The following is a 13,835-nucleotide window of genomic DNA, read 5'->3' on the forward strand; positions in this document are numbered from 1 at the left end:
ACTGGGAACTATATTCCAGTTCTCCACATTTAATCTGTCTTGGACCAGGCTAACATTCCCTGGCTAGATTTGTTATATCTCTAGAGGCTATTACAAACACAACATTGTCACTGCTTATCTAGTAAAATGATAATAGGATTATATTACTCTAGTGATAATAATATATTTATGTTCATTTTTAATAGTAACAAACCAAAGTTTGATTTCATGTTCACTGAAGATGATGTGTTTCTGGGGAAAAAAACAAGCTATTTGAAAAGTATTTTTCTTTCAGACAAACCAGTCATGGAAAATATTTTTTATTCCATCTTATTTATAAATCAAAGCTTCAGTTTCTGTATGTAAATATGCATACTATGTCAGTTTTACAGAATCAATACTAATGAGGAAGTTGGACCAACTCAGAAAATTTTGGTTTCCCTAAATCAACAACTCTGGATTTTGGAAATGTGTCATGATGTTTTTTCTTGTGTATCTTTTCCTAGAATTAGGCAAATATCGAAAGGCAGGTACAACAGACCAGATTTGCATTTCAATTATATTTAATTATATTGAAGGAGTCCACAGTAAATTCATTAAAGTTACTAGCAGTACTAATTAGTAGTAGTAGTCTTATTAGAATGAATATCATACCCAAATTTTATTCTACTGTTGTGTGTGAGGGCGAGACTCTTAAATGTATTTCTTAGTTGGTTTAACTGTAAACAGTTCTAGTGTAATCAACATATCTCTGTGTAATGCACATTCTTATTTTATCCCCCAGCTCAGGCAACAAAAATTAAAATACCTTTTAAGTTGTACATTAACAAAATGTTTACATTTTCTGATTTATTTTAGAAAAGCAAATTATTGTTTTGTTTTATTTTTCTGTAGAGTACTGACACTATAATGCTGATATGTAGGAAATGATCCTATTGTTTTGGTGACCAATGTCCTAATGACTCTGCTCTACTGGAATTTGTATCACAGATTGTACAGATGAAGCATGCATCGCTTGTTGTGAACAAGCAGCAGGTTCCTTCTAAAAAGTGTTATCTAATAGTTTCTTCTGCACTTTTTCACTGCAAGTGACTATTACTTTTCTTAAGTACAATTACTCAAAAGTAACCTACAAGAACAGTCTGCAGTAGGGAAATTCATTAACATTTAATGCAGATATAACACAAAATTAATAAGAAACAAGCTCTTCCACAGGTATGCATGCTATGTAGTGAAATTACAGCACTCTACTGAAACTAAATATGCGTTTTGTATTTAGAGTTCTTAAATAAGGTGTATTCATCTTACATTTGCAGTAGGGCAGAATGGAGTTTTTTTAAAATAAGTATTCTGTAACTAATTGCCCAATGTAGGTATACAGTATAAAACCTTTATTACAGGTTCAGTTCAAAATCTTTGAATAGACAATACAGTTCAGACAATACAGACAATACAGCATCATAATAACCCCAGTAGTTTTGTCTTCGTGTTGAATAGAGGAGGTGCGTTGACCTACATTGATTTATATACTGTGATGTTTAAGTGAGAATATGAAATAGATCTTATTTAATATTTGCTCCTTGTAAAGTCTTACTCTCTGTCCTTCTGCCCATGAAGCATATATATCCTCTGTATAGCTAAAATTCCAAAGGAATTAAATTCATTATTAATTGCACTAATGGAAAGTATAAAACTGAGTCCAAATTTTGCATCCAAGAATAGAAAATAGCTTTCTTAAAGCTGGTTCTTCTGTGTTGAATTATATTGCTTAAGTAACAGTATCTGTTTTAAAAGTTAATTAAGTTGAGGGATTGCTCTCTTGAGCAGCTGTAGGTTATGTTCCCCGATACTAACTCTTTTAGCAAGCCTGCGATGAAGAATTTCCCCCAGTATGTCTTACTCCTCCAGGGACCTTATGTCACTCCCACTGAAATCAGAGGCAAATTCCCAAGAATGTCAATGTGAGCAAGATCACCTCCCATTTTGGCAAAGTCAAGATTTTGCTCAGGAGCACACTACACAAAGAAAATGTTTCTGAAGTAGTGTGCTTTACACTTTTTTGTAGGAGAACCCAAGGACTGAGTTATTGCCGGCATTCCTCTTTTTATATCATAGTGAGGCTAGTTTGGGATTTTATCACAGTAGTGAAGTTCATACTTCTGGAGTGATTTATGCTGGTTGGAAAAAATGTAACTATTTTTTCTGTGTTTTACATGCATGCATCTTTTCCTGGGCAACAATTACCTCATCCTTCCTTGGGCCCCTTAAGTTTGAAATCAACTTACCATGTTGCTTTTCCATGTGGCTTTTACCGTGTTCATTTTCTTCTCCTATCTCAGAATCTCTTAACTGACAGAAAGGCACAGAGTGACTGTTTTCTGCAATTCCCCCACCAATCATTATGTTCCGTATGTAGTGTGCTGCAGGTAGAAGTTGAAATAAAATGGCCATGCTTGATGTTAAACATTGAACATATGTAGCAATGTTTCTTCTGAAACTTTTCCTTCCTTAATTGCTTTTGCAAAACCTTTAACCAAATTGGAACCAAAGTCATCCTTGTCTTTGTATTTCTAGGTCAGGTGAAATAAGCATGTAAAAATAAGCCACAGTACACAAACATTAACAGATGCAACATCCATTAAAATCAGCTAAAACACATTTTCCAGTTAAAACACAAAAATGAAACCAACCCCAAATTGCTATGGGATGCTATACAGGTAACTTTCCTTACACTTTGAACTTTTTGTGCAAGTTCTCCAACTGGAGCAGCTCTGCATTGTTCATGATATAACCTATATGTAGTCACCTACGTACAAATTCCTACTTGTAATTATTTGTAAATAAAAGAGCCTCAATAATAGCAACTGAAGTTGCTCATAACCAGTACTTCAACACATTCCATTTACCAAAATGCTATGTTTGAAGGAATGTGTTCTCCAGTGTATTGGCCAATGAAACTCAACCAGATTAAGTATCTCTGTTGCATTTTACTTGGGTGGAATTTTGAAGGGACTTGAAGGAGGTACTTTAAGTCTCATGGGAAATAAATACCTGACTGTTTTCAGCTGTTCTGAAAAACCCAGTCAGCACAGTCTAGCCTAAACATCCTAGTGGGATTTATCAGAGCTAAAAAGAGGGCAAAACTTCTAGTACTTAACTGAATTTGATATAAATTAATACAAATATGTATGCATGGATACTCTTCTGTAACATGCAAATTCCAACATTCACCTGATGTCCAAGTAAGATGCAACTCCAAATTAAAATACAAATTCCTGTGACAAAACAGACAATAAGTCTTCATACCAAAAAAAAAATTCAGTGTTCCCCCAGGGCACTATATTCCCACAGAAGCCTTGAATTTGCTTCCCCATATGTATGTGCAATATTCAGAATACTGCACATATTCAGCCTGTGATTGATTACTTGATTGCACACCACTGCAGAACATATCACACAACTCAGCAAGAATTAAATCAGTTTTTACTGTAATACTGACAGCAAAAATAACCACTTGCATTGCTGCTCATATATTCCAGTTAGTTATCTAATAAAATGCACATAAATAGGAAATGACTGCTGCCCTGAGAGTTCTAACTCTAACATCTAGGATGTCTAGAAATGTCATTCTATGTTGGATCCAGGGTCCCTCTAGCCCAGTAATCTGTCTCCAACAATGGTCAAAGTGGATAATCAGAGAGGAAGTACGCAGGGATTTTTCTCTGGAATGCTCTCCCAACCCCAGCTATTTGCAGTTCAGGAATTCTTGAGCAGCTTTACTGTGCTTTTAGTGCATTTTTCAAACATTCCGAAAGCTCTTCAAAGTAAGGAAGTAAACACAGCAAATGCAAGATGAAAGGTTAGAATGAGGAATAAAACACTGTAGTCTTGGCTGCCAATTCATTTTGATTAAAAACTCAAATGTGCTGTTGTATCCCCTGTAATTTTTTTGGCTAAACCAAGTAGTGTTAATGTTGAATTTAAATATCACTCTGCAATCAGGGTCCCCTTTTACAGTGTTTTATGCCTGTAACTCTCACTAAACTCAGTGAAAATTGTGCAGTTATCAGCTCAGAGTGTAAAACTCAATGTCCTCAAAAGGAAACCTCCCGAAAAGGAAAAAAATCTGATCGAATGTAATTATCCCACATCGGTAGAGTTAAATCAGAGGTAGGCTCTGAAAATCCCTTAGCATAATTTGCCATAGTGCGTACACTTTCCTTTGCTTTTGAAGGTTATTACAGAAAAAAAAATCCTTAAATCTAAGAAAATGCAAATTGACAATAATATAGTATAACTGTTCTGTATTTGTATTTATTTTTTATTCTTTATGTTTTGTCTTTCTATATCACATCTTAAAGCAGACTTAGATGGCCATATTTTCAACATCAAGAATAAAGAAAGCACCCTTCTTTATTTTATGTTATTTTACATGACTTGGAATTTAGCAGGCACAATGTACCAACAGGTAGGTAATTTCCATCAATAGCAGCTGCTTTCTGTTTTGTGAGAGCTCTGACATTTCTTATGCCTTAGCATCCATGTTACAATGTCAAAAGTGTTACAGACCACACATAAGGTCTACACATTTCTTACAGCATAAGAAAATAAATTTCAGTCACTTAAAGACAAAGTTCTTGATGTACAAAGTCACTAAGGACTCATGAGGTACTATATAATAATCTAAAAAGTTTCTGATGATCTAATAAACTGTAAGATTACAGCAGGGGATACAGTACTATATTGTAAAAAGGTACTGTATCTTCCGTACATTTCTCAGGTTCCTGTAGAAATCAGACAGCAGCAGTCTACAAAGCAAGATGATATGGTAGCTATTGATTAACGATAGCAAGGCAATATGGCTTAATGAACAATGGCAATAATGGTAGTATGATATGGTTACATGGTAATGATAGTCAAGAAAGTTGCATAGTTGCATTTTTTTTCTGTCTTTTCTGTCACTGACCTGATGTATGACACTGGGAACCTTCTTAATCTTTCTATGACCCAGAATTTGATTCTATATTACCAGTATCCAGTGTTTCAGGAACTGATTTAAGAGCTTTCTGTTTCACTCACTGATTTCAAGCTGGCCTGCTCAGTTCCTACCCAGGCCCAGTGCATGCATTTGTTGGGGCAGATTGTAAAATGGATGACTGAGAGGAATGAGTTAACAATAGCTATATTGGCATACCTGAGAGGGCAGTAAATTGTAATGCAGAGATGGGGATTAGCAGCTGGGGCAAAGGCAGTGGGGATTTTTTTAAATCCTGCTTATTTCACAGATCCAGTACAGAAAGCTGTAAAAAAGCAGTTCGACTGACTGAACTGATAGGAGGTGGGAGGGCAACCTCCAGGATATACCTGCCTAGGTTTGGGGATCAAAAATGACTAAGTTGTGTTGGAAGCCAGGAGATTATTTCTTACGATGACATCTGTACTCTCTTTTGATAAAGCACTGTAAGAGCTACTGATGAAAACAGGTACATGCCACTTATATGCTTATTACTTGGTATTCTCATAAGTCATTTTTATGCTTTTCTTTTTGCTATATTGTACAAAATGAACTCCTTACACTACAGCAACAAGTAGGCTAGCAACTTTTCCTGAAGAAAATAGCTGCTTCCTGCCACGATCGGTAAGATATTTTGAGATCCCATTTCATGCCTAAATCATAAGGTTGGTATTATTGCTTTTACGATACAATACACCATTGATAGAACAAAACTTTAAAGTCAATTAAATGTTGGCAATCTTCCTACTACTGGCAAAGTTGCACTTGTTAACAGTTCCCCTTTGTGACATGTTTGCAGTGTAATCACTGATTTCTGGAAAGCTTTTTTGGCACGTCAAGATATTTTGAAATATCTAGTGAATTTATTTTTATAGACAGACTTTACTCACATGACTTTAAAGCATTCTACTTAAAAAGTTGGGGTTTTATGCACCCAAATAAAGTATTTTTAACACAAGGAAAAAATATTTTTTAATTTGTAGAACCCAGCTATACAAATAATGATTTATTTATATATTTGCATTTTAACTAGTTAACAATTTCAGAAATCATCACATAGAAATTTTTATGAAACACTATCTTACTAGGTGTGAGAAAGGAGATACTGCCACTCTGTTGAATAAACCAGAACATTTTAATCCTGCAGTTTAATATAAGTAAATGCTTTCATAGCTATTTACTTAAAACAAAAGTATTTTGAAGTTAATAAGTTTTTTTTTCATTTTGTGTGGAAAGAATGTGATTAGGTTGGCAAAGAAATGAGAAACATATACAAAATAAAATTAACCAGGAAGGCATAATTTATAGTGAGATAAACTTTTATGAAAGGCAAAATTATTTTTAACAAAATGAGCTAACTTTACTATAAGCCTGCTAAAAGTTCAAATATCACTAGAGGGCATTTTGGCAAATAAAGCCACTTTTAATTTGCTTTTCTCCCTTCTCCTGCAAATGTTCGGCAATATAGCAGTCCTGCAACTGCTTCCTTCTCATACTGCCTACCTTAGAAGTACTAAACTACTAGTATCAGTTGTATCAATGTTCAGTGTATGAGCAGACAGTGTATTTAATCTAGTCTCAAGTATTTTGTCTGTCATAGATTTGTCATACATTTGCCTGTATTTTGTACAGAGCATGTCAGCATGCTCTGTACAAAAGCTGTATAAAAAGTAGAGTAATATAACAGTGGACACATCTGTAACAATAGAGTTTATTTATGCCAGGTGTACTGGCAAAGTATTCTTAGGCTATGTCTACAATACTTTTATCATTTCTGTTAGACAGGATTCTCCTTTTGCCAGTTTCTCTTGCTTTGTTTGGAAGTGATGGTAGTGTACTTTTATTATGCTGGTATAAAGTGGAATTCTCACATAGGTTTTAAACAAGGAATGCTTTATACCTAGCCTATACCTATACCTAGTAAATGCTCTTAGACAGGGTATAGGTCTAGAAAAGGATGTAGCTATACAGGCAAAGCTGCAACTGTTAATGGGAGTTAAAAATCTGAACCACAACACTGCATTAGATTCTGCTCATTTGTTCCACCTATCCATTCTTGCACAATGAACACCAAATTAATCATTGGTGTAACTCAGATTTAATAACAGTCTACAGCCAGTTGCAAAAGGGTAAATGACTCTGTGAAAATGTAAAGCGGTAAAGAATCAGGCTGGGAGGAAAAATCACGCTTTCAAGCAGAGTTAAAGATGTATGTGATTATGTGTAAAATTCAGGTTTTAATTACCTCCAAAGGCCTCATTTGGCTCACTACAGATTTCTGTCAGCCTAGCTGCATTGATTGGGAATCACACCTCTTCTCATCCCAGCAAAGCTTGTGCTTGAGATGGTTGTCAATCCTGTCACCACTGAGGAGAAAAGCAAACAGCTCAGTAGCCTCATTCACTTAAGTGTCTTCAAATGGCACAGTGGAAGAGACAAATGAGCTTATGAAAATATCAGTATATACAAGTCTCTGCAGCTTCAAATGTTTTGCAATGTGCTAGCAAAGAGTTTCTGGTTTTGTGCGTCTCTTCTTATTGCCTTGGCTGCAGGGATCTTATTTTCTCAAGTCATACTGTCCCAATGCTCAGCTGAAGGGCACCGAGAGAAAGAAGCAACAGGGTGAAGATATGAGTTCAGCCTCTTGAGTGGTAGCACTCCCACATGCCAAATTACAGCTATTATATAACCTTGTTCACTGCCCACAAAATTCCTTCGTGTTGGGCTGTTTGGTGGGTTAATTTAACTGTGTGCCATCCATTGCTTCGCAGAGATGAATATACAAAAGTATATTATGGTACAGATAGAAAAGTCAAGCATATAGATTGGGCACATTCTTTCTGTGTTCACTTAAGAGTGAGCAAATAGAAGCTGACTCAGTGGAACCTGAGATCTATTCCTGACAATTACATTTTCCAAGAAGTGTGTAAATAATACTACATAACAGCTACAAAAGAGTTTTTACCTAGTAAGAGTAAGCTAATGATACAGGGTGTAGCCACCATTCCTTTACAGCAGCCCCTCAACACACTAAGGCAACTTTTGCTCTCAAGAAAATAGCTCTTTTGCTCAAGAGAGAGAAAAGCAGTGGTTGCAGGGGCTTGAAGTGAAACCTTACTCTGAAGGGGCCATGTCCTGCCTGCCACCGGCCTGCTCCCTTGTGCCCCAGCTGGAAGCTCTTCCCAGACTGCCAGCCACATCTCTGAGCCCCGTCTTCAGTATGCTGTGGACGAGCAACACAAGCTCTCAGCAGCCTGCAGTTCAAACAAATTCATGCTAACAGCCCCTCTGTCAGACCCCCAGGGAACCGTGCTCTGCACTGCAGCACCACGAACCCAGGCACAAGCTCCAGCGCTTGTCTGCACGCTGCCTATGCGAACCCAGCACGAGGCGGCTCCCTCCAGCCCGGGAGCGCCACTGACACCGCACACCCTCCGAGAAGCCCGCCTCGAGCAAGGCCGGGGCCGCGCGAGGCCTGCGGGGCCCGGGCAGCCCCTGCGGCCCGGCTACCGCACAACCCCGACGGGCAAAACCCGCCACGCCAGCAAGCGAGCTGTGCCCGCAGGAGGCCTTCGCTAGCCGTCGCGCCGCCCCCCCGGGGTGCCCCCAGCCCCAGCGCCGCCTGCCCCAATAAGGCACCCCAGCGCCTGCCCTGCCCCCGCCCCGCCCCGCGCTCCTGGAACCGGCCGCGCGGAGCGCCGCCGGCGCCGTCCGTCAGGGGGAGCAGGCGGGGCCGGCGGGTCACGGGGAGGAGCACGCCCGCTCTCATTGGCTGGCGGCCGCCAGGGCGCGGCTGCGATTGGCTGCCGCAGCCGCCGCTCTCGGCGCGCGGGCGCTGGCGAGCGGCGGTTGCGGGCTGGGAGGGCGGCGGTTGGCCGGAGGTCACTCGGCGCGGGGGCGCAGCATGGCCGCGGCTGTGGTGCTCGGGGGGCGCGCGGGCTGGTGGCGCTGGCACAGGCGGGTGCGTGCCGCCCGCGCGGCGACGGGTAAGGAGCGGCCTCTCCCCTCGGCTCGCGCGCGGCCCCCTGCCCTCTGGGCCGCGCTGCCTGGAGCAGCGGAGCGCCGTGCCGTCGGTGCAGGGGGTGGGCGGGCCGCGCCTTCTTCGGCGCTCGGCCGCGGAGCGCCGCTGCCCTCCGGCTGTGTGGCCGCGGGCCTCCACACGTGACAGGCCCGGCGTAACGGCCGGCCGCGCGCGCGCGACGGGCCCCCGAGCTCCCCCCGCCCTGTAACGCCTCGGGCGAAAGTGGCGGCGGCTTTTCGGACCGCTAATGGAAGCGCTTCGTCGTACGGCGGGATTACCAATGACGCGGTGCCAGATTGTGTGAGGCTCATATCAACAGTTATGTGGATTCACGCCGGTTTAGCGTAATAAATATTTTCACTCATTTACAATAGTTCGCGTGGAAATTAAAAGAGCCCACAAGTGTTTATATAGAACTAAGAATATGTTAACCATGCCTGTGATCTAGATTTGGTCCCTTCAGCTTTCTTAATGATGGTATCTGATTATTTTCCTTAAACTGAAGCAGCACTTTCTCCTGTTAGAATTCCTGTTTCCTCAGGCTTAATTCGTTTGCGTAATTCACACATATGCTTAAGTCATGTGCAGTGGAAGGAACGGAAGCATTTAAATGTCCTGTCAATGCAAAGTGTAAGAATAATGTATTTACAGAACTGGAACCCAACCCTTTTCCCTTTTCTAGGTCTTGAAAATTACACTACTGTTTGAAACTATCTCACGTGCTGAAGTAGATAACTGGAAATATATTTTCAGTAGTCTTTTGAATGCCATTTTTGATAACCATCTGTTACTCATGTGTGTCACTGTATAGTTAGACTCCCAACAAACGAATAGGTGAAGATTTTTCATGTAGCAAAGTGGAAGAAATATATTATTTTAAATGGTTAGTGATTCTAAAATGATACTTGACAATGGGGTTCAGGAATTACTTAATTAATCATTTCTAAGTAAGCTGGTTGAAAATTTCTAATTCCCCTTTAAACAGATCAATAAAATGTGGTTGACACTTTATTTTGAAACTAGTTTTCAGTGGTATTTTTGCCTGACTATTTCTCTTCCATTAATGCATGAAATGGTTTACGTAGTTGCAGCTCTGGTTTTGTTCTAATAGTTCAGGTGCAATGGGTATACTTGGTCACATGCTAGTAAAGTTAAATAAAAGGGACCTGTTTGTGTATTTAGTAACTTTTGTGATACCACAGTTTGACTAGCAGTAGCTTTCAATGTATTTTGAACTTTTTGTGCATCTAGTCCTCAGATATTTCTGTAAGAACTTTGAAATCTGCTGTTTTGATCAATATTCAGGTGATTGTGTTTAATGTAGAAAAGATGGAGGGGATTCAGTTTCTTGGTGGTGAAGACAGGTGCGAAAAGCAAAGCAAAACACTACACTTGCCCTGAAAGTTGAAAAGTACATGGTTTTTCTTTGCCTAAAGACCTGAGTGAGAAACTGTGACTATAAGGAGAAAGTGTGATTCTCACAGGCACACGTAGAACAGAATTTCACCCAGTGATGAAGCTCTGACTTAGTAGTGACTGTTCTGAAAGTTCAGTTGACTCTGAGAAGTGTTTATGGGATGAGGGTCTATGCATTAAGACTTTCTACCTGCTAAGGGCTATACTGCTTGATCATATGTCAAGGTTTTCCCATCTCTAATGTATTTATTAGGCTTGCCATCATTTCCTTTAATTTTGAGTAGTCTAAAATTTGTCTTTTGTATAGTGATTTCATTGTCCATCATTCTGAATGAAACACTGTACTAGTGAAGAAACTCTGACAGCTCTGACAGAGCTGACAGCTCTGACAGAGCTGCCCGACATGACAACTCTGTTAGTGGTCTTTCATAGTTCACTTATTGAATGTTATTCAAATGAAGCACTTAGTTGCTTGCTCAGTTATTATTTGCAGTTGGCAAACCATGATGGATTGATTTTTTTATATATTTATACCAGAGGCTGTTAAATCTCTTAGGAGGAAAATAGCTAAGGGGAGATTTTTAAGGACACATCTTAGATGTGTATGTTTATGTGTGAGCAAACTGAACAGTTGGCAGAGACCATCTTATCTTGTGATCTGCAGCTGAATTGCTGGCAAAGGTGCTTCACAGGGAGGGTGTGTATGACCTTCTTTAAAACACATTTCTCATGGGTGTGAAGATATCCTTCCTGGGGACTGCTAGTGGGGGTGGAGGTAGGTTGATAAGGTATGATGTCTGAGAAGGGAAGATTTTCTGGTGAATGAAGATTTGTCAGTTGAGGGAGCTATTTGTCAAAGAAGACGGTAGCCTGCTAGAGAGCCATGTGTGACTGTCTTCACAAATAGTTCTGTATGCATAATGGTGACCCTTTCAATTATACTTCTGTTGGTGCACTACTGCGTTTGAATGATTTCATGCTCTGATGCAAAGAAGCATTAATTACTAAACAAAGATTATGATGGAAGACCTGCAGCTCTAAGTGCAGCACTCTATTAAGTCCAGTCCCTTAATTAAGGGATTGAGTGTACACTTTATGTTTGTTCTAGAGGAAAAGTATTTACTACATGTTTTTGTCTTTAGTGCATTAGCAAACATTTAATGAGGTATATTACAGGTAAGAAAAATGGAATAAGAAGACTCTGTCCCTTAAGAGATAGCATGTCTGTTTTTCATCAGCAGACCTTTACAGAGGCAAGGAGAATCAAGTGGGACATTTCTGATGTAGAATGGCCAAATTTAGTCTTGGAATCACCTTAAATTAGCCCTTTACTTTGGCAGAGTGCAGTGCACAAAATCATTGCATAACCTTTACATGCCTGTGACCATGGGCAATTTAGATTCCATTGGCAAAAGCTTCTAGGAGCAGGAAGACCTGACAGCTGGCATCTCTAACCTCTGTTTCTCCATCTAGTTCCCTCCAGAATCTAGTTCAATAGATGCTTTCTGAGCTTCCATAGAAAGTAGATGCTTTCTTTCAAAGCCAGAAGGAGAAAAAGGATCGTGTCTTCTGTTGTACCTGCACCAGAACTTCAGATACATGCTAGATCAGCAGCAAAAGCCCTCATTACTGGCACATACTGAACTGTCATCATGTCTCCCTCTCCTTGAGAAAACACTCCATATGCAACTGTAACTTATCATAAAGCTCTGAGCAAAAGCAGCAAGTTCAGTGGCTGAGCTTCTTCTCACTATAGGCATCTTCCCACACTCCTGTTAAATCTCTGGTACTAGATGGAAGAGAGCTCAAGATTCACTGATCCAGAGAGAACAAGATGACTTGCAGCCACTCTGATTAGGGCTCTCACATGGGACAAGAATATGTGGGTTCTTATCCCTTATGTCAAATACACTGATGCCACTTGACTGTAGAAAACAGCTATGGATTCTAACGTAAGGAACCAAGCACTTTTGGTGAACATAATTCAAAATATCTTTAATTAAGTCAAAAAGTAAGTATTATAGTTGAGATTACGATTTGAGAGTTACTGAATTCTCAGTCCTGTTCTTGGCCAGTTAGACTGTGCTTTCCCTAAGAGTACAAGCATATTGGACCTTTTCCAGTTCTACTGACTGTGATATTATCAAGCTATTAGTTCATTTCTCTTTGAATACGAAAAGATATATTCTGCAGTACATGTTATAGTTCTGCAGTCTAGTGTTTGCAGTGAATTCAAGGCTTCACTGGAGCTGAAACCCTTTGTTAAAACTGTAAGCATTGTTAGTTTAGGATATAATATAAAATGAAATGTAAGCATCTGAAATGATCTCCTAAACTATTAACTGTCATAGTTTATGTTAAAAAGAAAATTACTTCTCAGCATCCTTACACAATAGCTTGACAAGACTAAAGTTTTAGGTCATTGATAGGCCAGGTATTCTAAGGACAGGATTAAATTATGCATTTATGAATTTGCTATCTTAATGGATATGTTTTGGTGAGGAAAAGGCATTCAGTGATTCATGAACTCATTGATTCTTTTAAAAATATGTATTTTTAAGGGAAAATTTTTGTGAAATTGTAGGCTACATCAAATACTTCTGTTGTAGAATGATTTCTTGAAGCTCTATTCATAAATAGATCCTCATCATCAATGGAGTCTTCATAGACACAGGGCACAGAGGGAGTCTGTGAGCACACATTCCCTCAAGAAAATACTGAAAATTGTGTGTTACTTGTGCAAGATACTCTAGATTTTATGGTTAAAGTAAAATGGACTTAGTACCACAGGAACAGTTTCTGCAAATGCTTACACAGTTGATGGGATTAGTTAAGCATATGTGTATGTGAGTTTGCAGAATATGAATCCGCAGGTGTTTGAATTATACACCTGTTTCAAAACTGAGCTTATGTCATGTATCTGGAACTGTAAACAGTTATGAGATGTCCAAGCTGGATATCACTTTCCATGATAGCACCTGTGGAGTTTTGTCTAATATGAAAATCTGAAAAATCATGTCTTCTAAACAACTTCTGTTTGGCAAGCTGCCAGTCTTAATAGTCATTGAAAAATATGCCAGGATTTTAAATATAGTTGATTCAGCTTTAATTGAAATCAGCTCTATTAGGTATGTCTGTGAGGTAATTTCATCAGTCCTTTTAAACGATTCTCCTGTATTTGAGTACCTGGGGATCTGAATGGTTTTCAAAGCTGTTAATCAAATTGTATCATTTTAATGTGGCTAATTTAACATTGGGCTGCTACTCTAGAAATTAACCCCAACTTTTGGGAAGTCAGAAATTGGATTGTTGCTCTAAAAAGTCCTGTTTCCTGTGCATCTGAATATGTTTTAATTAGCACAGAACAGAAGATGGTCCCTGACTCAAACTTTTAAAACGATAAAC

At 39.3% G+C, this 13,835-nt stretch overlaps 1 protein-coding gene across 1 annotated transcript in view; it reads left to right on the forward strand.

Moving 5' to 3' along the window:
* The first annotated feature begins 8,833 nt into the window (after positions 1 to 8,833).
* The window catches only part of HIBADH (3-hydroxyisobutyrate dehydrogenase), a 97,950-nt gene continuing 92,948 nt past the window's right edge, over positions 8,834 to 13,835 (forward strand). Inside the window, exon 1 of the mRNA XM_067291570.1 lies at positions 8,834 to 8,979. Coding sequence (XP_067147671.1) covers positions 8,898 to 8,979 — 82 coding nt within the window. The 5' untranslated portion in view covers positions 8,834 to 8,897. The remainder of the gene's footprint in view (positions 8,980 to 13,835) is intronic.

The sequence above is a fragment of the Apteryx mantelli genome, chromosome 2 (assembly GCF_036417845.1).
Source record: "Apteryx mantelli isolate bAptMan1 chromosome 2, bAptMan1.hap1, whole genome shotgun sequence".
NCBI classification, from domain to species: Eukaryota; Metazoa; Chordata; class Aves; order Apterygiformes; family Apterygidae; genus Apteryx; species Apteryx mantelli.